The following is a 24,839-nucleotide window of genomic DNA, read 5'->3' as shown; positions in this document are numbered from 1 at the left end:
CAATTGGGATACAATGACATGCATCAAACAAGTCAGCGAGTCCCATTCGTCGCCTCTTATGACAAGCATGAGTTGCTGAAGACCTATTTAACCAAGATCTTCACGGGTCTGTTTCTAATGTGAGTAAGATGGAGACCATGACTTGTGACAAATTGCGGGGCGGTGGGGTAGGCCCGGGTTCGATTCCCCACATGGGTACACCTTATGTGGTGTTCCCCTCCGTGATATTTCTTAAATATTACTAAAAAGAATCCATATTCGCTCACTCCCAACAAAAAGCAGCAACAAAATATTCAGGACACGTGGTTCCTCATGTTGAATTTCACACGGCTGTACCTTATGTATTGAAAAACTTGAGAATTATCAATGGATCAGAAAGTATACGGTAACTTCAAATCTAGCTTTCATGACCTGCGACCCTTCGCCATATTGTTAGAGTGTCACGATAGTGTCCGGCCAGTGTGAACTCTCCGTGTCTCACAGAAAACACATCAACATGCATGAAGCGAACACTCAACAGGGGACCTTCAGTGTAAGTTAACACAGCGTAAAGCATTTCGTCTCACTATAATGTTGCTGAATAAGTTTATGTTTAGCTGGCTGATGACCCAGATACGGTCATGAATGTTATTTGTACAGCATAGAGGCAGGGTTGTCGATCGTACTCGTATTACCGTAGCACTTAGTATTGTGGGGATGCCTACATGCGCGATAAAATAATACTATACTATACTATAAGTTCATGTTTTATAAGATTCACAATCATCTAAAACAAGAGGCTTTCAAAACAACAATTATTGCTATGATCGCACATCTCCATTATGATTTTAATAAATGCATGAGCTATGAGTTTAGAACTTACTGCCAGGCGAACGAACATGTGGAGGCTAGCATGTCTCCAAACTCAGAGGCTTTTAGAGGCTTTCAGGGAACAGTTTTCTGATATGTGAACGAGATGGAGATTTTGATCAAAGTAGACGATGAGATCTTAATGATAAACGAATTGAATGTATCATGTTGGTTTTCATTTTGCCATCTACTTTTTAAATACTGTATGAGGACAATATTGTTTGAGGATTACTGATATCGAAATTTTACAGTTACATGAAATATATAAACTAGCTTCTTTCCTAGGTATCTTGGAAGGTGTCAGAAATGTTTTTCTTGCATTGTGCACATCGATAATGATGTCATAAAACCGAAGTGTGTTTATTTATGGGTAGTTACAGGACTAGGTTGTACTGCATTATAGATCAAATATGAATATAGATAGATATTGGTGATGTCAGCAGTCACCTCATTTGGTAAATTAAAATCGAGTCATGATACATGATTCTGGTGAAGTGACCTGTTGCTCAAAACCGGAGCTCTCTTCTATTGTCGTTGAATAATCAGTGATCACTCCTTATAATGAAAACATTGTGTAATCTGAACAAATATATATAAACTAACAAACAACTGTTTCTTAGGTCGATGGGAAGAAGCTTGACTCGGATTTCAGAGGACAGCACACCACTACAGTAACAGATCGAAGTGGCCACAGTATAAAGTATCAACTATTCCAAGGGGTACATTACACACTTCTGTTTAAAGTCGATATACTTCAACAAATCAGAGGTTTCAACATGAGGCTAGATGACATATACTTCGCTGGATATCCTCGTACAGGTAAATTCAAAATGTTAAAGCCAGAAATTAATCAGTTCCGATTATCCACCGAAATAGATTCCACTTTGAGTAAAAAGCGAAAAGTGATGAAAGTTATATCAATGAGTGATGAGGGTAAGCGAGTCTTGCTGTACAGTTAGCACCCACCAGACATTCTAGTGATCTGAAACTCTGGTCATCAGTATCATGAGCAATGGTCCACGTCTTACAATGCCAGCAGACAAGCAAGTCACCGAGTATGACCGTCCGATCCACTACGTCCGAGCGCCATTGAGTAAAGCAGGGTGAAATATCCATGTAGAGGTTGTAATAGTGGATAGCATCGCCCATCATGTTGACAATAAATACAAGTGACAAAATCCATTCAATAATCACAAACAAAATCCATGCTAAAAACCGATTGTACGATTGAACGAGCATGTGTTAATGGATCACTATCAAATAGTGATGATACTTGCTGTTCGCGAAAGGTTCAGCTATTCTGGCTCACTTGTGGCACTCGCCACAAAAACATGCAAAGGCAAGTCAATTGTCAACCTGAAAAGACACAGGAACATGTGGCACAAGTCATAAAGAGAATTGCGTCACAATGTATGTGATTAATGTGTCAAATGAGTAAAAATGTCTGCCGTAAAAAAAATACATGTGTCATATTCAGTGAGTGAGTGAGTGAGTATGGTTTTACGCCGCTTTTAGCAATATAACAGCAATATCACGGCGGGGGACACCAGAAATAGGCTTAACACATTGTACCCATGTCGGGAATCGAACCAGGGTCTTAGGCGTGACGAGCGAACGCTTTAACCACCAGGCTACCCGACCGCCCCTCATATTCAGTAAATTCCTTTGAATATGTACCATAAATTTCTAGAATTCTAAAATGACTTGACCAGGTCTTGATGGTGTAACCTGGAATGAAAAGCTCAGCTGTAATTTATAAGTAAAATGAGTATCTCCATGTAATTTAAAGAATATGAACATACTCGTAAGTACCCCTTGCTCGGTAATATTATCTGAACCTATTGTACTAAATTTTACAATTCTCTATCTATATTAAAAATTGTCCAACGGGTGTCTTAGTGAAAGAAGAGCCGTGAAATAAATATTTTCATTTGTATAACATCCATTGGAAACTTGGTACTGCTAGCCGAGCAATCAGGAGTCTAAAATGTATACCTCCAATTCAGAATGATGAGATCTGATGAGTCCATGTGATCTTGATAAAAGACTGTGTACCCCCACTTGGAGGGGATAATAACCTCAGCGGGTAATAATTCTTTTATAACCCGCCACGAGCAAATCACGACAGGCTGCACGTGGATATCAGAGAGACAGAATTAATCCCTTATACCCCGCTTCAAAGCAAAACGCCGCACGTTTTTTTTCCCGAATCAATGGAAGTCACGTAGCCTCTGCTCTATCTAACAGCTGTTTTCGATCCATTTGGAATTTGTTTAAATTCTTTTACGATGTCATATTAAAACATGCCGGTAAGATAAATTCGTTGTAGCAGGATCACTCGGTGTACATGGGGTTTTATGCGTCCCCCGAACACAGGACGCCTCCGGCTCATGGTATAAAACCTAACGCGGGAGGCATACAACCCCATGTTCCCCTCGTGATGCTGATGCAACTTTATAGACGTAGTATAAGTAACTTCGAGGATTCGACGTGTTATTCTTCCTTTCTGAAGGGACAAACTGGACATTCGAAATGGCAAGCATGCTTCTTAATGGTAAAGCTGAAACCATCCAAAGAGCCAAGGATCTCATGGAATTAACTCCTCATGACGAACTCGCCCATCTGCCAACACCACGCATCGTCAACTCTCACATGAAGCTGTCCAACTCTCCAGATGATGTGGCAGCACTGAAGTGCAAAGTCATCTACACCTTGCGAGACCCAAAGGATGTTGCTGTCTCTCTGTACAAACTCTACTTTGACAGACCCTTGCCCTTTGGAAGATATATGGGATCGTTTGAGGATTATCTTAATCTCTTCTTGGATGGAACAGGTCTGAAATTTTATCCCTTTATACTACAGCTAATCTTATGATTGATTCATTAATAATGAAAGATATTCTTTTTTTAAAACGAACTTCAAGTATTCCCAAAGCACATCTTACATGATATTTTGATACCAACAAGCGCTGGAGAAACCAAAGATGTTATTTCAGTACCAATTATCCTTGTTCTTATAAATCTAAATGTATGGCGTGCTTCGGATTTGGTTTCAGTTGACAACAATGGCATATTTGAACACTTGAGAGACGCCGAGAAATATTTCAGTCACCATCCCGAAATCCCAGTTCACGTGCAAAGTTACGAAGAAGCCATCAAGGTACAAGGCCTCATGTCACAAATGATCTTAGCACCACCATTGTCGTAACTCCCATACTTGAATATTGACTTACGGTTGCAGTAGTGCTAAGATTGCTTTGTGGAATGAGATCAGGAGTGACATTTTATACATGTTCCTTTTGTTCCTTGTTTTGGTATACATGTATTCCATTATTTATGACCAACAGCTTTTGATATGAAAAATATTCGAAAATAGATTCTGCAAAAAAGAAACGCAAAAGTAGTAAAATCGTTAATATCTGACAGTGTCGCCAACATCCATGCAAACTTCATACCAAAAATGAACTGGTCATTTCTGCATGGATTTGGATTGATTTGTGTGGAAAAAATGAGGTTCTGCAAACATTTGGTGAAAAGATGAGAGTCTGTCGGCAAAGCACACAACAATAACATGCACGTGCAACATCACTTGCTGGGCTATAAAAAAACGCTTGTTTTTTATGACTGTGCATGCCATCACAATCTCACAGCAAGTAAAATCGAAAAATGTCACGACTGACGAACGCCCAACGCAACAACGCCATCGGCCGACTGCCAACAAGAGAATCATCTTCAGCTGTATCTAGGTTTTTCCACGTAGCAGGATTAGAAGGTTGTGAAATCGTTACCTGACACACGGAACAACATGTGACCTTCCCAGACCCGGTCGTCCACGAATCACAAGAGCACTGGACAGATTCATACGGTTAGGTCACTTAAGTGAAAGAACCACCACGGCCATCTCTGTTACTACGGCAATACCAAGATTGCGTAGGATATCAGTCTAAATAGTGAGGATACCCGTGAAGATCCGGGGTAGAATAGGTCTTTAGCAACCCATGCTTGTCGTAAGAGGCGACAAACGGGATCGGGTGGTCAGGCTCGGTGACTTGGTTTATGCATGTCATCGTATCCAAATTGCGTGGATCGCTGCTCATGATGTCTGTCATTGGATTGTCTGGTCCAGACTTGATTATTTACAGACCGCCGTCATACAGCTGGAATATTGCTGAGTGCGGCGTTAAACAACACACAAACAAACAAAGAAACAAAAAGATAACCAGAAACCGTTTACACGCTTAAGAATGTTGAGGTATTCGCGCCAGATGACCAGTTCAAGTTGTCAATTTGACGGACCTGCATCGTCGGCTCCGACTTCAATGGTGTCAAGATCACAGAGTATGGCCACAACCGGGAATGAGACGTCGTGTTTACAGGCATCACGTGTAACGTTTTGCACGAAACTGTATACAGGAAGTGGACAGATTTGGTGGTGATCGTGTGATGATGTGGGCAAACATATCCTACACTCGTAGAACAACCTTGGAGCAACTTCGATGGAATTTAACGGCACAACGTTAAATGGATAAGATTCTTTGGCCACATGTCCTTCCGATAGAATTATCATTAAACCGCCCGTATGTTATCAGAAATGAGCGGGCCACCGTTGGTAGGTGACGTCATGGGAATAGGGAAAGGTGACGTCACGTTCAATAGTGACGTCATCTGGTTTGTTCTATGACGTTTCCATATTTGTAAAAGTGGGTGAGTGAAATTCGTGTTGATTGCAGTAAATGTGTCAAAGCCGATATTGTTGTTTATTTATATTGGATTACAAATTATCGATCTTTTCAACAGTTAATGGAAGATCTCGGGCTGCAAATGATAACGCCCTGAAAAATAGCGTTACCCTTATAGCTATACCGTTATTATAGCTAAACTGGATAGAGTTTGTAATCAAATAAAAATAAACAATATCGGTTCTGAAACACTTAGTGCAATCAACACGTCACCTTTCCTATCCATGTGACGTCACCTAACAACGTGGCGCACACTTATAGGGATCAACAGCCAACGCGATGAAATTTGATGTGTACAATCTATTTCTACAGGAGTATGCACATTGATTATTGACATATGATTCACAATAAATTATAGCGTATATTTCACCAACAATATCATATGTCTTTGTGTAGCCTTTGTCGTCGTTGTCAATCACGGAGAAAACTCCACCTACAATAATTCCGATTGACTGTTCCTCCAGATTAGGGACGAGGATAGACGTTAAGATGGTGGTGGGTAGTGGTCACAACACTGACGGTAGCTGCTGTATCGTTACTGTCCACAGAAACAAATGGAATTATTTTTTAAATTATATGTATCATCATAATTTGGCCACATACCTTATTCAGGATATTGTTCCTGACTGTTGTTATTTTTAGTTTCATTTTATTATATGTTATATTAACAGTGTGAGCTTGTGCTATCGAAGAATTCCTAATAACTCTGTGTTTCTCATTGTTTCATTTTATCTCATTTTGAAAATGAGTCCGTTGCAGCTTTGAACTGTATTGTAAATACACCACAACGTATATCTATATGTCGAAGTTGTTGCAGTCTTTTTGAAAAGCGGTTGTGGTTGTGGCGTCCACAAACTGAGTCATAATCCAGTGATAGTCTGAAAAAAACGTATTTTCGCTCTGTTTTAAGGCTAGGAGAGGGCTGGGCTATTTCGTTCTACTATATGGGACAATGTAAACTTAACAGACACTTACCTGTGTATGAGACTCAGTAATATTCTTCGGGTGCACACGACATGGACAAATAAGTTACAGACTGGAGATATGTGGCACGCTTAATTTTTCATACAAATATTAGGATTGCTCCTGCTCAAAATCATCACTATAGAAGCCTACAGTTATTCTTGGTGAGGATTGCAATGTTAGAAGAGAACCAACCGTTGACACTCTGAGATTACAATGTGGTATATGTATTAGAGTATATCTTACAGAATAAAAACACTAAACATACTTTTTGTAATTTTTAATGACTACATCAACTCCAGCTTACACCCGTTAGGATTCGCAATGTTTTGTTTGTTGTTTAAAGCCGCACTCAGCAATATTCCAGTGCTATCACGGCAGTCTGTTCATAATCGGGTCTGGACCAGCCAATTCAGTGATTGATATCATGGGCATCGATCTACGCAATTGGGATACGATGACATGCATGACCGAGTCAGCGAGCATGACCACCCGGTCCCGTCAGTCGCCTAGCACGACACATTTGGGTTGCTGAAGGTACGTGAAGGCAGACTTCAAGATGAAGCTAATGCCGCCATCTTATCCCTTGTCCGTGTCGTCAACGCGTGGCATATCGACACATTCAGCAATATCCCAGATACATGACGACGGTCTATAAACAGACGGACCTGGACCAGACAATCCAGTGATTGACATCAGTGCATAATCACAGTTAATTAAGAGAGATATGTTGCATACAGAAGCATCATGAAATGTCTCTGCGGGGGTTCTGGATTAGAATTTGTCCCCCGAAACCTCCCCTTGTTCAAAGAGGCGACTTAATGCATCGGGTTGGCTGGATCTGTGACTGCGTGTCATCGTACGACGTTGCTCATAATATACATCACTTTCTGCCTGGTAGGGGCGGTCGGGTAGCCTAGTGGTTAAAGCGTTCGCTCGTCACGCCGAAGACCCGGGTTCGACTCCCGACATGTGTACAATGTGTGAAGCTGATTTCTGGTGTCCCCCGCCGTGATATTGCTGGAAACTATTGCTAAAAGCGGCGTAAAACCAAACTCACTTCTGTCTGGTAAAATGTCGATTATTTACAACCCCCTAGGAATTTTGCGGCGTACAGCTTTAAACAATTAACAAACAAACAAAGCCTTGACACGAATTATCATAAGTGTGTGGAAGAAACACTGACATAGAGTCAGGTCGATTCGACCTACATGCAGCCGTGGTAGATAAAGAGCTAATGTGATGTTCATTTGCTTCGTCTATACATAGACATACACACACATATCAAACTTGATACATATTTTCGCATGTTTCGTTTTAGTTTTAGGCAATATCCCTGATTGGGTGTTTGGAGAGGGCCACAAACGCTACGTACCGTGACGAGAAGTGACTGTTAGGTTATTGCATGTGTAGCTGACAATTATTTTACTTGGATTATAGTCCACCATTCAGTTGTTTTGTTATACATAAAACTGCAAGCGACAAGGAACATGACAGCCTCGAAAATTACGGCATGTCACTGAAAATATACACACTCCATTGTCTAAAAGTGCTTTCCCATTTCATCCAGATGTCGGTCGCATTGTATATTTAGCGAGTAATAATGATTCATGAATGCGTCCGCCTGCGGACAAACGTGATACATGCGTGGTTTGTGGATTTGAGTGAGCTGTCAGGGTATCGGTTCGAAGGACGTCAATTCTTGTGAAATGACATACCTGGCATCTTTATGTAAATCTGACCGCCTCCGTGGTCTAGTGGTAGAGCGTCCGCCCGGAGAGCGGAAGGTCCGGGGTTCGATCCCCGCCCACGTCATACCAAAAGACGTTAAAAGATGGTATTTGTTGTTACCCTGTCTGGCGCTCGGCATTAAGGGGCTAAAACAAGGACTGGTCGGCTCGGAGTCAGTATACTGCGTCTGATTGGGGTATTCATGTTAAACTGCGGCATCGTATCTCAGTGAGCTAGCACTATAAATCGGCATCAGTCCGGACTAGTACAGGCAGCCACACAAACACACACACGTACATGCACGTCGCTATGTAAGTGCAATAATCTTGGACGCGACGTTAAACCCCATCCATTTCACTTCACCTCACCTTATGTAAATCTACTTCAGTGTGTAGGTTACTTGCCTTTGTATCTGACGTATCCGCAATTATTCTACAAACAGAGCAGACTGGACAAATGGAAGCCTTTCTGTGCGTTTTACAGGATGCTTCGCTTATTTATTTACGCTCGTCACCACATTGTACGGCCATTTAAAAAAAAAATAATTTCGATACTATCTTGCAATTTCAAGATACTAAGTTGAAATTTCAAGAAACTAAGTTGAAATTTCTAGATAGTAAGTTGAAATTTCAAGATACAGAAGTTGAAATTTTAAGATACAGAAGTTGAAACTTCAAGATAGTATCGAATTTTAAAAAACAACAACATGGCCCTAAAAGGCTTCCGTAACATTGCGATACGTATCAAAATATATTGTATAATTCAAACGTTTGAATTCAGAAGCAATTCGAAACATCAATGCAGGAATTAAAGTTCATAAATGGAACAAAACAAGATCCTGGAACATCACAATGTTTACTCATTCAATAAATACGCACGGATGCATGCTCCGGGACTATGAAGACTTGGGGTTACGACCTGTGAAGATTCCGGGGTCTTCAGCAACCCATGCTTGCCGTAAAAGGTGACTATGCTTGTCGTAAAAGGCGACTAACGGGATTGGGTGGTCAGGCTCGTTGACTTGGTTGATGCATGTCATCGATCCCAATTGCGTGGGTCGATGCTCATGATAACAATCACTGGATTGTCTGGTCCAGACTCGATTATTTACAGACCGTCGTCATATAGCTGGAATATTGCTGAGTGCGGCGTTAAACAACAAACCAACCAACCAACTTGGGGTTACACCACTGCCACAGAATGCGAACTTGCATTTTGGAATTACGGAAACATTTCGAAGGTACATGATTTGGCAAGTGTATAACATAAAACACATACTAAAAAATCGCTGTTTGAAATCACCCGATACTCCGGGCATTAACACATTATATTGTGATACGTAGCATGGAAAGAATGAACCTTAAAATACCGATATACCGGTAATACCGGGCACCCTGTCTATCAGTCTATACATTCACAATGCAGACTGTAACAACTTTGGACGAAACAAACAAAGTGTTTTCTCTACAGATAATCCCTACAGATCATATCTCAAATAAAACTTATAGAATTATCATAAAAGAGTGTACCCTCTTCAAAAATTTAATGTTAACTTAGCATTGTAGAATGTTGAAAAAATTCACCCCATCTCGTAATAAGATTTAATTTGCGAAGGACATCGACAACCAGTGTTGGGTAATGTATATGCATGTGTAATAGATATCAATTATAGTACGATCATTGTATGTTCACATGCACATTAAACATATAGAAAATATTATTTTAACAAACCTATCGAAGCGCGATATTATCCTAGTTTCAAAGAAAGGGAAAACAATCGTAAAAACAATTTGCATATCATTGTTCACAGTACATGATATCCAAAAGCGATAATTGTACAATGGGATTTTTTAGTAAATATTCCGTCCTTGAATGTAATATGTTTTGTTATGGTTGTGACAATAATAGGTGTAAGGAAACATTTAAAATATAGTATCGCTTCCAGAGGATAGAGGCATATCGTTGGAAGGTATCAAATCAAATGTCCCTTTCAAAATAACACCAACATCGCAAATTTGATCAACATCGAAATGTACAAGTCTGTGCTTATGTCAAAGGGACTACATGTAGATTTGGGTCCCTGATTTAGGGGTCATATTTCATGGTTGGATGACCCACTGGAGCGCTGGAGGTAAGCATATCTTTCCCGAAACCTGGCGGTACTCCGTCAGTCTCACCCGCTATCTGTTTAAATCAGAATAATGTTTGAAATTACTAAAAGCCCAACAAACAATACCAATAAAATGTCTTAGAACGTGTTTTCACAAATGTCTACTGAGAACTATGTGTCACGTATTGGTGATCGTTTTCAGTCCAAGTCTAGTCGTCAGTCACACATCCATTGGTGGCGAACGACAGGAATTAGACTTTGTACCGTCAGATGTAGCGAACTTGGTGTCTTATAAACATCCCTAAAACGGCATAAAACTACACTGATATGAAATTGAGAAGATCCTTATCCTTACACTAAGCATCCTATGTTTGTCCAAAGAACAAATAAATGGACCAGATGGTCAGGTTCGTGTATCATCAAACCCCGACGGCGAGGCATATTTTCATAATATCAATCACTCTCTGGTACAGACAATGTTATTTAAAGACAGCCGCCATATAGCTGGAATATTACCAAGTGAGGTGTTAAACAGATGACCAGCAAAATTTACAGGCACCATATTGCTTACGTTCACGTGTAACCTTCTCTCGATCTGCCTGTCACAACAAAAGTAAAAACCCAGTGGTTTTGGACACACGATTCTAGTACTCACAAGATCACGTACTCTGATTTTCTTTTCCGCTGTGTTCCCTCTATCCAGTACACTTATGGGTGCGACTGAAACACAAACACTGTCAGGTTATCAGTTGACGTGGTTCAAGATACGTACAATGTAGGACCATTGCATGGTAGAATTAGACCAAACGTTAAAAGTATCTGCAAAAATGTGCACAATAAAACTAAATCTAAATCTGCACAACTAGACAAAATAAGGACATTCGAAAGGAAAGTTTGCGGCAATGTTGCATTTTCGGTGACTGACCAGCCCAGTTACCCACAACGAGGGACCATGCAAGTTTCTTGTATCACTTGTACAATAGTGCAAGTTATCTGCTTCACTAAGAGATGATATTTGTATGTAACACCGGATGTGTTTCCATTTGGTGTAAAATCACGATATGGCTGAAATATTGCTGATCTGACGTTAATATTACCTCAACCATGTTTGCTATAGTAATGGGAATAAGAACCAATAAATTACCACTATAAGCCCGATTTATTAAAACACGTTTTTGACGTCACTCTACTGTTTCAACGTTCACTCTCCATTATCTGAAGCAATGAACCGTTGGCTGTGTATTACATTATCCTGAAACCACATGTATATTAATGTACTTATAAAATTGATGGAACTATTTTTCTTCGTACTTGACGTGTCGACTCGGATCAACATCTCATATGTATGATTTAAAGGTGGTGTTTAGCCGACCTCGGCAACGGTGACACATGATAGAATATTTTGACATTAACTGTTAAAAGGTTGAAATGCTTAAAGGCTTAAATCATAAAATGTACAATGTGTAATAAGATATATGACTTCAATTTTCCAACAGTCAACTTTCTGTTTATGTCCAACAATATTCCAGCACATCCAGCTTTTTAGTGTCTATATTTCTTCTGAGGTACACTGGAGCATGCCCTTTCTACCAAGATTTCAAAAAGTGTCATGCAACTTTTCCTCGCAAGTTGTTTTATCAAGGTTACAACATTCAAGGCTTCACTCGGCAAAGATTTTAAAACATTTCCAAATTTGCAAAAAAACAATGTCCTATGCAATTTTACTATTTTGACATATGTTCCCATGTTTTTTTCAGATGAACAATTTACTTTGTTTTGCATATGTTTCTGCCGGGTGACACTTGTGGGGCATCATACCCTCGACTTTTCGCAACACCTTGTATCATTACAATATGATGGTGATTGATTAAAAACATGCTCAAGATATAGTTTTTGGTAGAATTTTGTTATGATTATGGGAAAGGTGTTGTTGCTTTCTATTGACATTATGATACCTACAACAATATTCATATATAAGTAATTAGACAACACGTTTGATGAGAAAACATAACAAACAGGATAAACGTTTTTATCCTCAAGATTGTTCAGGGCTCCATATGTCATGTAATCCCTGTCTGAGGATGTTGGAGCGATATATCAGACTTTGCACTTGTGCATCAGCAGCAGGGAACACATCACATGGGCGTCACACATAGGTGCTCACACAATATAAATACTGACTACAAAGAGGTCAGGTTCATTCGTCACATATTTTCCACACGGAACGTTTATCTGTTTCATTTCAATGTAGAAGTTATTTTAAATTAAGGAAGTGTCATAACTGTTCTCAATGTTTTATTAATTTTATTTTTGTCTGGAAAGCCAACGAGGTTTACAAGAAGCTGCATGTGCTAAATGCTACAATTAAATATAAAACGTAAACCCCAGAGAACAACCAGTCTTGATTGTCCTACGAAACAGATTCCATTGGATGTAAAAAACAAAATGTGAAAACTATATGAATGGATCACTGGAAATGATTGATGCCACCCGGTGTTCGCGAAATGGGTAAGCATGTCCTAACTTAACGGTAGCACCCGCCACTCACAATTTGTATAAAAAACCATTAGTTTATGTTCCCTGACATCGCACAGCAGTACTCCTGCTAAGATTTATTGTGTGTGTGGTTTCGTGTTATAGAGCATACTTTCAGTATGATTATATAAAGCACCATATTGGTGATCATACCTTTCCCCTGTTTCGCCCGCATCGTATCTACTGCCGCCGCAGCCCGTGCCCTGAAATTTCATTGATTTCATATTACGAGATTTTCTTAACCAAGACTAGGAAGGTGACACAGCGTTGTGGTTTAGGAAAACACCACGGAATCTTGCTTCTACTCCACTCTACTGTAGAAGAGTACATTCACTCTTTAAAACTGTCTTATTGAATTATAATAGCAGTAGCTTCTAAACATTTACCGTCAGAGTGATTGTCAGAAAAGGCATGGATCTGTGAAGATGCACAATACCATTCATTTCAAAATACCTAAGTTCTTACTACAGATCTCTGCCACCTATGTTACCTTATGGAAACGCCTGCATGGTGCAGTAGATCGAGCGTCTGCTCAGAGAGAGGAAGGTCTTTGGTTCGAACCACTAACCGCGTTATACCTTACTCATCACCTCAGCATTACTGTGATAAAACAAGGAATGGTCGGTTCGGACTCAATATAATGATACACTTCAATCGTTAACTGTAATATTGACCATAGAATAAAATACGTGTCATATATCCTATAATCCCTCATTAAATAGCATAGTATTTTCTTTATTGCTGAAAGAATACTGACTTGGTGTTTCTTGTTATGATGAACTGACTGAGAATAGTGTGATATTGATACCAAGAATAATTTTTAATTTCATATATTCTGAAACATCACACACATAGTATGGTTGCCTAATGCTGCCGTAAATGAACAAAGAACGAGTTGTCTGCCATGTACAATGGTTCTTTAAGGCGGACTGACCGGTTGTTCCTTATGTTGGCCCCTATTGCTCCCAGGAGCCCCAGTCCAAGCATACCACAGATGGTTCTCGTGGCCCATAACTCCATAACTTGACCACGTGGTGGGCTACACGCACTCTCATTGGTCGACGGCTGTGTGGTTTCCTCCAGTGTAGTTGTCAGGACTGTTGTGGGTGTTGCTGGAAATATTTCAATCATTTGCACTGAACTTACAACCACTGATTTCAACCATTTGCAGTGGAATCTTGTTATTACTAGGCGTGTCATATTCGCAGTTCTGTTGGCTGTGTTTTAAACTATGGGAAAATGTTAACTCCAGCTTAAACAGAGTACCCACTTGAATGCATTTGGACCTTGAACTTGTTAGATATATTTATTGACAATTAATGATCTTATAAAAGAAGTCAAACCTCTCTTCTTACCAGAATTACTTAACCTTGCTTGTTCTAATTAACATAGCACATACCGGCTGGTTTCATTAGAGTGGTTATCGGCTAATATCAGTACCACACACGCCGCGATATCACTGAAATACTGCCAATACGACGGAAAACCAAACCCACTCACAGACTCACTGTAACATGTATACGTGCTTTGTGTGTTGTTAATAGACATTCTTCTCGTTGGCGTTACTATTGCGGACATTGTAAATGCTTTCTCGGGTTCAATTGGTTTTATTCTCTCTGACTTGTTCCTCTATAGGGTTAATCGTATATGCAACACTGGTACACACGTTTGTTTGTTTGTTGTTTAACGCCGCACTCAGCAATGTTCCAGCTATATGACGGCGGTCTGCACATAATCGAGTCTGGACCAGACAGTCCAGTGATTGATATCATGCGCATCGAGCCACGCATTTGGGATACGACATGCATCAAACAAGTCAGCGAGCCCAATCCCGTCAGTTGCCTCTTACAACAAGCATAGTCGCCTTTTACAAGCATCTGAAGACCTATTCTACTCTGATCTTCACGGGTATGGTACGCAAGTAGTCAAGGTAAACATCCTTTAGTCACAGGGAGATACTATGCATAGTTTAAAAAAACATGATTATTCTCACTGGTCGATGTTGCAGTTGTTGATACCGTTGGTCTGTCACAGTCGGTGAAGAGGAGGTAGACAACAGCGTAGTCCTGAAGCTCTGGAACCCCTCTGTCCGTGACCTTGACAACGAAAATATCGGAAGTAACAGACTTCATTCCGAGTTCTGCTGGCGTGTATATCAATATGATCCCACCGCTAGTGAGGTTGACGAACACGTATCTGCTGCTGCCGTTGATGTTGTAATACAGATTTGCATTATCGATGTCGTTGGCGAGGACGGAAGACACGACATCGCCGTTGAAGCTGTAGCATGTTACGCGGATGGTGTACAGAGACTTGGTGAAGATGGGTGGATTGTCATTGTAATTGGTCAGGTAGATTCTCAGGACGCCCGATGTGAATTCAGGGACACTAGCTGAGTCTTCGGCACGGATTGTGATGTCGTGATAAAGACTTCCGTTTGTTGCGACATCTGCGTCGATGTTTCTCGCCGTCGATAGGACTCCGGTGACCTCATCGATCGTAAACATGTCCATGGAGTTGGTTCCGGTATCTAAGACAAAAGTGAGTGAGTGAGTGAGTGAGTGAGTGAGTGAGTGAGTGGTGGAGTGAGATAGTGAGTGAGTGAGTGAGTGAGTGTTAAGGGAGTGCGCAAATGAGGGATGAAAAGTAAGAAATAACAACGGTGACATACACATTATACGAGAAACGACATTGTTCCAATACAGTTTAATATTTTCATGTTTTCATTTAAAATAATTTTGACCATTTATGAACATATATGAATATAAATCCTAATCCATAAAGATAATGGGTAGTTTCCATTTTGGGGTTGTCGAGAGCTGGATCTAGCCCATAGAATAAATTGATTCTGCAAATACAGATACTTGATAACACTTAGCTGTTTCTATTTTTTACTACTTCGTTGGTGAAAATGAAAGTTGGTTGGTTGGATCGTTTGTTGTTTAACGCCGCACTCAACAATATTCCAGTTATATGACGGCGGTCTGTAAATGATTGAGTCTGGACCAGACAATACAGTGATTAATATCATGAGCATCGATCCACGCAATTGGGATCGATGACATGCATCAACCAAGTCAGCGAGCCTGACCACCCGATCCCGTTAGTCGCCTCTTACGGCAAGCGTAGTCGCCTTTTACGGCATGCATAGGTTGCTGAAGACCTACTCTACCCCGGATCTTCAAAGGGGTTGGTGATACAGAAAATATAAACTTGTCCGATATAACAGTATAATACATACTACCAAACTGAAGCGCGGTGTACATGAATAAATAGTAAAATATTTGTTGTACATGTGTATTTCAGGTGACCGTCATTGTATATCAAGACGAAAACAAAGAAGAATATGGTGCACACGAATAAAAGATCCTGTGTACAGTGAAACCTCGTTTGTAAGGATCCGGTTCGCCTGGACGTTCCCGATTTGTAGATCATTACTGGTTGGAAAATTGGAAAATAAAAATAATTGTGTGGGTTTTACATCGACACATATTGAAGCCATTCCAGGACAGTGAGAGAGTAGTTTCATGTTGGGAATGGAATCGGGTCTGTGGGGTGACGTCCCATTATTTGAACCACCCAACTACGATAGATCCCTATTTCCATATACTTACCAGATACAGCGGTGTATATACTATATCTGACCCGACCATCTTGACCCCTGTCCTGGTCAGAAGCAGAAAATGTTGCCACCACGGTGCCTGGTTTGATGTCCTCGGACAAGGCTTGGACAGGGAACTGACCAGTGTTGTTGTCCAGGGAGGGTGAATTCCAAATCGGTGCATACTCGTTCCGCGGAAGAACCTGCAAGTACTGAAGGACGTCAGTCAATGGACACTGCCTGTCGAAGTCACCACACGTAGCATATTCTTGAAAACCTCTGCTACTTTATGATAATTTCAAAAACAAAAATAAAACTTTAAAATTCCAACTTTTATGATTCAACAAGAAACATCTAAACTTAACAAATAGTTGGGTAAATTATGCCCACACAAAGAAGAATAGTTTTGTCATTCTTGAAATGTACCGGATAAACAGTAAAAGTGTAACCGATATTGTGCAGACAAAAAAATAAATACAATATTAATTTCAGTGTATAATTGTAAAACTAATGTTTCACCTCTGCCAAGAAAAGAATTTCTCTTTTAATACCACCAGGTTTTAAAGCCTGGCTCATCACTCTTTGTGAGAAATAAGAACAAATATTTATAATTTTCTCTTCTCACACTACCAAAATGATGAAAATTTATTGAACATGTTCTTCGTAGTCTTTGAAAATCATGCTCTTCAAAGTTAATAATTGCTGACTTGTGGTAACACCAAGGACATATTAAATTACACCAAGGACATTTTGACATGGTTCAGGTAACAGCAAGGACAAAAATACCAAAGACATATTTTCATTCAACATGAAATAAAAAAATACAACTGACTGCTCCCTGTACAGTGGCTGACAACATTCTTTATCAGTTCACTTGACTCTACTATTATGCACGAAAGGATGTTTTCTAAATGAAGTAGTTTTCTTTGCAACAAGGTTACACCATGTCTAAAAACGCCAAACGCATAAAATGATGACAGAACCGTTGCAATTATGACATAAATAACATAATAAAATGATTGTAATTTCCACTCATTTCAACGCAATTGCCACATAGCAACTCACTAGTAAACTCACCGTGACCACTAGTATGACGTATGCCGTCCTCATAGCCTCGTTCTGAGAGTTGTCGGACACGGCCAGTGTGAGGGAGTAGGTGGGGTCATCACGGCTTAACGTTTCGTAGTCGATGGTGCCCACTGTCACTTGGTTATCACTGATGTTGAAGAGTTTATCTGCGTCTCCTTCCTTAATGGTTAGGGTTATCTCCCCGTTACTTCCGGCATCAGCATCCGTGCACTCGTGCGTGAATATTGTCGAAACTGGAACACATTAGTTTACCATAAACATGATATCATAAATCACATATTCTTTATCCATATTGGTCGAGAAAAATGGTAGATAAAACTCACTGAAACACAAAATTGATGACATTATCATATATAAGTATTGTTGACATGCAGACAGTACTACCATGGCGTTAAAATTATAATCACATATCAACCTGTGATCGGGTACTTGGGGACTGGCGACATGGATTGCGCGAAAGAAAGTTGACTCACAACATTCAGCTGACATTAATGAACACATACCCAACAAAGTAAAAATAATAATCGCAATTGTACAATAATGAATAAAAGCGACAAAAACGCGACAAAAATGATGTTTTTATTATGATTAATATAAGAAAGCTCTTCTTAAAGCAGAATCCATTTTAGTTTTCCGTCCATAAAATGAGCATGTGTTTATATGAATCACTATCAAATAGTAATGATACCAGATGTTGGCATAAGGGCATGCGTATCCTCTGTCCCGTCATGCACATGCAATGGCAAGTCAATTATTCAACAATAACAACACGGCCACATATGGTAAAGTGAAAATAGGGAATTGTATCCGACATAATTTGTGTAACTGAGGCATACAAAAGTAAATCGACAGTTTACTCTTTCAGTCAGTTTAATGTCCATATATACGTTCTTTACGGCACAGAGTATTGGCCCTCGTTTGTAGACACTAGTAACCGTTTAATCCAAGTAGATCACATTGCCCTTAGGCATGTGTATTTCTGTTCTCATTCATCCTTGGACAATTGACTGAATATTAAATTTGTAAATTTACAAATTTGTTTCCTTTCACTTCTGAACAAAATGAGTTCCCTTTGGCGTCTGAAGAAAAAGATTTACAGTGAGGAAAAATTGATTCTGATTGTTCAAAATCAAGTATCTAATTCCAATACCTCAAACACCTCAAAATCAACATGCCTTTGCACACAAAAATAGTGCAAACAGATATCAAACTTGATGAAAACTGTTTCAGAAGACACACAGTTACGTAAAACACACCCTAGCCACTGACTGCTGCAAAATCATCGGAAACCAAAATGGACAATTTATCTCATTCGGCGGTTTTCAGCCATACTTCAGGGAGGTTCCGATAGCAATGAACTCAGACCAGCAGGTTTATTTCCACCAGTAAATCATCACGTTAAAGTGAACATAATTACAGATCCAATGGGTCCATGCAATTTGTCAGTAGCACTGCCTCTATAAACAACTATTCTGGTAGCCAGGGGCAGTGAAGATTGAAGGGTAAGTCTGGTTCAGAAAGGTCGAATTTCAAGTTGGAGAATAATTCAGAATAAGTATTACTATTGGGGAGTTATTTCAAACCAACTCGTACATAGGTACTTCAAAATAACTAAATACCTGTAATTTAATCAAGTTTGTTGGAGACATAAATTAGTTCACCATTTTGTTACATTATTTCTACAACCTGTCACCCCTACAATTAGAGTGAGTGAGTGAGTATGGTTTTACGCCGCTTTTAGCAATATTCCAGCAATATCACGGCGGGGGGACACCAGAAATGAGCTTCACGCATTGTACCCATGTCGGGAATCGAACCCGGGTCTTCGGCGTGACGAGCGAATGCTGTAACCACTAGGCTACCCGACCGCCCCCCTACAATTAGAAATCGATTTAATAAAAAGACTTGTACCTTATGTATAGGGAAAATGAGAAGTATCATATATACGGCAACTTCAAACTCATATCTAGGACATGAGATTTTTATATTGTCGATACCGTGTAGTCAAGGTCGTGTCAGGACCGTGTATCACAGTACATTTATCAACCGTCTGATGACACAGATGCAGTCATGTAGTCTGTTTCGTCATAAGGATGGGAACTCTTGTGTCGCGTAAACGGATATACAGAAGACTACGGTTTTAACGAACTCGAGGGGACTGCTAACTTTAGTTCGTAATAACCGTAGTTCGTTATAAGCATACATACAGCATATTTACAACAAATGGTCAGGACTAAAAATACGTTCCTTATACCCGTCAGTTCGTTATAAGCGTGTTCGTTATAAACGTAGTTTACTGTATATAAGTCAAGGTTGCTACGACCTTCTCATTTCCAAGCTCATCTTATGCTTCCAAGCTCAAGTTTTATGAGACTCTCCATCATCTAAAAACAAGAGGTTTTCAAAATTGTTAGAAAAAGTCCTGTTCAAAAAAGGACATATACACTCTCTCAACCGCAACCCCAGTCTGAAAATGTGAGAAAACCCCTAGAAGAAAAATATTGATTGTCAATGCAATTTTTCGGATATGCACTTATACCATGTACACTGTTTTTTAACGTAAGCGCCCAAACACACCAATTTTCGTGCACAAGGGCATTTTATTGTTTCTTTCATCATAGAGAGCACAATTTTCAGGTGGCCCATGCTAAAAGCCTCATGCACGTACAATTCATCGAAAGACCAGTAGAAGTATGGGTTTATAAAAGCAGGTGTTGATTAGCGATTCACTCTATCATTTTCACCAAAAGACAAGGTCGAATGTGCCACGGTTGAGTGCTGCAGTTCGAACTATCGCCATTGGTCGTATTTAGGCCGGACAAAGCTTTGGAAACGTTTCCCGGCACCTCAATGTTCATAAAACAACGATTTCCCGACTTTGGAGCCGATACACCCAGTTTCATGCAACTGAAGATTGCCCAAGAAGTGGTAGGCCAAGGGTTACCACACCACCTCAGGATCGATTCATCCTGGTCACCCATCTACGTTATCGGCTAGCCACACCCACCGTCACTGCAACACAGGTGCCAGGTTTGAGAAGAGTGTCCGCACAAACAATTAGGAACCGTCTACGAGAGGCCGGTCTACGTGCAAGAAGACCACTTATTGGACCTGTTTTACGCCACCAACATCGACGCCAACGACTCAGGTAGTGCACCAACGTCCCGATATGGAACCTAAGAAACTGGAGGCGCGTCTGGTTTAGTGACGAATCACGTTTTCTCTTACAACGCCGTGACGGAAGACAGAGTGTCTATAGAAGAGGAAACGAACGTTTTTCCCCGAACTGTGTTCGGCAGGTCGACAGATTTGGAGGAGGGAGCGTCATGGTGAAGGGGGCCATGTCTTACAACCAAAGATCAGACTTGGTGATCATTCGTGGCAGCCCAGCGCTGTATCAATGATGTCTTACAGCCTCATCTTCTGCCGATTATTGACCAACAGAGGGAGCTCTATCAACACGACAATGCCCGACCGCACACTGCTCATGCAACAGTGAATTTTCTCCAGAATTCTAACGTCAACGTATTACCATGGCCCTCCCGATCACCAGACATAAACCCAATCGAACATCTTTGGGGTTATCTGGACCGACGAGTACGTGCACGTACACCGCCGCCGCAGACGTTGGATGCACTAGCCGTTGCACTGCAGGAGGAGTGGAGAGCAATCCCTCAGGAAAGATGCCGGCGTCTAATCCGTTCTGTTCCTAGGAGGTGTAATGCTGTGATCGTGGCGCTCATACGAGGTACTGAGAAAGAAGCCCCATTTAAGTCTGGACTTAAACTTGCGTAACTGTACTGCCACCATGCCAAATTTCATATTGTTGTCTTCAATAATAAATGTGTTATAATAACTTGAATATTGACATAAACATCTTGAAAATATAGGGGTTGCGTTTCTTTTTTGAGAGAGTGTACATTCAGTACGAATACTTACAATTGCCTGAGTCTTCAGTTATGTTGACGGTATACATCTGGCGAGGACATGTCGGCGTGTTGTCGTTTATGTCTGTTAGAATGAAGGTCAAGGTTGCCGAAGCCATGTGACTTGCGGCGTCGGTGACGTTGAAGGTCAGCTGCAGACTACCATTACCCATGCTTTCATAATCAAGGGCTTGTTTTGTCGTCAGTACGCCAGTTGTGGTGTTGATACTGAAGAAACTGTTATTTCCTTCAGAAAAAACAGTATTTCGAATGATATAACGTCATCTTATTATCGTCCACAACAGAACTATGTACTGCAGTAACTGGTGTATGAAGAGCTGACAAACCTGCCCGAGTGTTCAGTAGGGCTCTTCCGGTAAAGTATCCAATATCTAGACGCAAGTAACACCATCTGTGAAACTTGGGCATTTCTCTGTGTAAATACGGTGCTCTATTATGAAATGATCAATTGTTGAAATGACGAAGAAGCTGCCATTTGGAGGGACGTGAATCAGATTTCCTAGGAATGTCATTCAGTCGAGCCCAGTCTTACTCTAACTGTATAATTGATGAATGCTAGTGGATCGGGAAATACACGCAGAGCACGAGCTAATTGGACAGTATGGCACCTTTGGACAGCTTCTCTGTGTGAATTTATACATATATCAGTCTCTACAAGAATCGTTATATAATCATATATATCTATTCAGCTTATCCGGATTAATTCATATCAGAATATGTTAACTGAACATCAAAACAAAAATGCATGCTTGCTCTGAAATACTAGACATCTGGTGTTACGGGATTGTTACGGCAAAAAAAAAATGACCGAATATACCATTTCGTCACGACAGTAACAGTCAAGTTGGTGAGACCGCCTCCGTGGTCTACTGGTAGAGCGTCCGCCCGGAGAGCGGAAGGTCCGGGGTTCAATCCCCGGCCGCGTCATACCAAAAGACGTTAAAAGATGGTACTTGTTGTTACCCTGTCTGGCGCTCGGCATTAAGGGGCTAAAACAAGGACTGGTCGGCTCGGAGTCAGTATACTGTGTCTGAGTGGGGTATTCATGTTAAACTGCGCCATGGTATCTCAGAGAGCTAGGACTATAAATCGGCATCAGTCCGGACTAGTACAAGCAGCCCCCCCCCCCCCCCCCCCCCCCCCACACACACACACACGTACATGCACGTCGCTATATAAGTGCAATAATCTTGGACGCGACGTTAAACCCCATTCCACCACGTGTTGGCGTGTTCAAGTCTTTCTACAACGTATCTGGAATCACACTGACTCAGATGTGTGAACATTAACTATTGATAAAGGATTTAAAATAGATTACAGACTGAGTGTATATCTCACCAACAATATCATATGTCAATGTATCGCCTTCGTCGTTGTCAATCACGGAGAAAACTCCTCCCGCAACAGTTCCGATTGGCTGTTCCTCCAGAATAGGGACTGGGCCAAAATTTTGGATGGTAGGTATTTCGTCGTTGATGTTTACAACATTGACAGAGATGGTTGTATCTTTCCCGTCCATTGATCTGGGGCGACAAATGGTAATGCTGATTAAAATGATAAGTAACATCATAATGTTGCCAAACAGGATCCTTGTGAAATTGCTCTTGATTATTAAAGTGTTTTTTAGTTACATTCCATAATATAACATGCTCAGTTATGCTTTATAATTTCGTGCCATGCGTTTTTCTGCAACAATGTGAGCTTGTGATAAATGTGTAAGCCTATATGTTTGACCCTCGGATTCGCCTTGTTTTGTTTATTCGTCGGTTTATTTAAATCGAGTCTGGACCAGACGATCTTGTGGTTGACATCATGAGCATTTCGATCTACGCAAATGAAATACGATGCCAGGCATAGACCTGTGAGCATGCGTAGCGTTAGTCGCCTCCTTCGACAAGCATGGGTTGGTGAATATCAAATCTAGTCCGAATCTTAACGGGGTGATTCGCAATGGAAATTATTGGCGTCCATCATTACTACTTTGCGTTTTGTGTTAAGTCATAGAGAAAGGAATGCTGCGAACTATCAGAAACATATACGTACGTTATGGTTACTGTATAAAGTCGCATCTTCTCATAATCCAGCGTTCCGTTCAGGAGAAGAGACGTTCCATTCATCATAAACAGATCGTCACTGACCTTGAAAGGTTCACCCTTGACGTCAGATCCTTGTAACGTGTAAATAACTAGCCCTATGGTGGCGTTCTCGAAAACACTGATGGTATCAGTTCTCTGGGAAACGATCGGAGGATTATTACTGCTTGCTATTATTATTCTCTGTGCTCCTTCGATTGATTTAGGTGGTGACCCGTTGTCCCTGGCAACAACGTTGACATTATACACAAGTCCGCCTCTTGACTTCAAAAGGGCCGCCGTTCTCAGTGTTCCGGATGTTGCGTCAAGGGTAAATACATTGGATGCGTTGACGCCAGTATCTATAACAGAAACATATGGAGTTCATGGGCGGATACAGAGGGGGGGGGGGGGGGGGGGGGGGGGTGGGGATGGATGGGGGTGCCACTTTTTATTTCGAAAATATCTTTATTTCTGTATAAATTACCACCAAAGACAATAAAAAGATCTTAATTGTGCACCCCCCCACCCCCACCCCCACCCCCCCCCCCCCCCCCCCCCACCCCACACACACACACCTTTTAAAAAAAGCTGTATCCACCCATGGAGTTCCTTATGTCTTCTTGACTTACAAAAAAGCGACAACACCCTTACTATATTCATATGAAAACTCTCTGCCAAAAGCAGAGCCGATTGTTCGATTCAGACTCGTAGAACATAGAGTTACGAATAATGTGACTTGAATGTATTACTGTCATTAATGCTAAAATAACAATAATAGTAACGTTTACCTGTAGAGACAGACTTCAAGACGTAGCTTATAACGCCATCTTGTCCCTTGTCCGCGTCGTCGGCGTTATACACGGTAACAACAGAGCCGAGAGCCACGCCATCAAACACTGTGATGTTGACAAAGGTGGAGTTGTACGCCATGGTCGGTGATGACCATGCAGGCTCGAACTCGTTGACCGGAGAAATCTGTGTACACCATGAAAAGAACTTGTTAATTAATATGTCAAGTGGATGGATACATTTCAAATGTAATCACATATGTTTCAGATCCCAAAGACAAGCGTAAAACGATTGACACATTGTGAAATATATATCATTGACCAAGTGAACGTAATAATTTACATTTTGAACACTTATGGTGATTTTATTTTTATTTTCTGAAACGATCGGTGGCGAGTTAAAAAACATCCGA

General features: G+C 40.7%; 2 protein-coding genes across 2 annotated transcripts; one reads left to right on the top strand and one right to left on the bottom strand.

The window, feature by feature from the left end:
• Positions 1-325: 325 nt before the first annotated feature.
• LOC125371603 (amine sulfotransferase-like) lies at positions 326-4,845 on the top strand. The gene is made up of 4 exons (XM_048393050.1): positions 326-532; positions 1,470-1,668; positions 3,362-3,682; positions 3,905-4,845. The coding sequence occupies exons 1-4, from the start codon at positions 497-499 to the stop codon at positions 4,054-4,056; spliced, it is 708 nt and encodes a 235-aa protein (XP_048249007.1). The 5' UTR covers positions 326-496; the 3' UTR covers positions 4,057-4,845.
• Positions 4,846-10,065: 5,220 nt separating this feature from the next.
• On the bottom strand, positions 10,066-24,603 carry LOC124150744 (protocadherin Fat 4-like). Its single transcript, XM_048393055.1, has 11 exons — positions 24,427-24,603; positions 23,607-23,997; positions 22,902-23,086; positions 21,556-21,789; positions 17,605-17,849; positions 16,541-16,730; positions 14,920-15,456; positions 13,861-14,038; positions 13,080-13,129; positions 11,047-11,111; positions 10,066-10,465 (listed from the first exon to the last, which is right to left on the bottom strand). Exons 1-11 carry the CDS (start codon positions 24,566-24,568, stop codon positions 10,367-10,369), a joined length of 2,316 nt encoding a protein of 771 aa, XP_048249012.1. The 5' UTR covers positions 24,569-24,603; the 3' UTR covers positions 10,066-10,366.
• Positions 24,604-24,839: the final 236 nt, after the last annotated feature.

Source organism: Haliotis rufescens, unplaced genomic scaffold (genome assembly GCF_023055435.1).
Source record: "Haliotis rufescens isolate VD_foot unplaced genomic scaffold, xgHalRufe1.0.p SCAF_111, whole genome shotgun sequence".
Taxonomy (NCBI): Eukaryota; Metazoa; Mollusca; class Gastropoda; order Lepetellida; family Haliotidae; genus Haliotis; species Haliotis rufescens.
The sequence above is the reverse complement of the archived record's forward strand: the minus strand, read 5'-3'. Positions and strand labels throughout refer to the sequence as shown.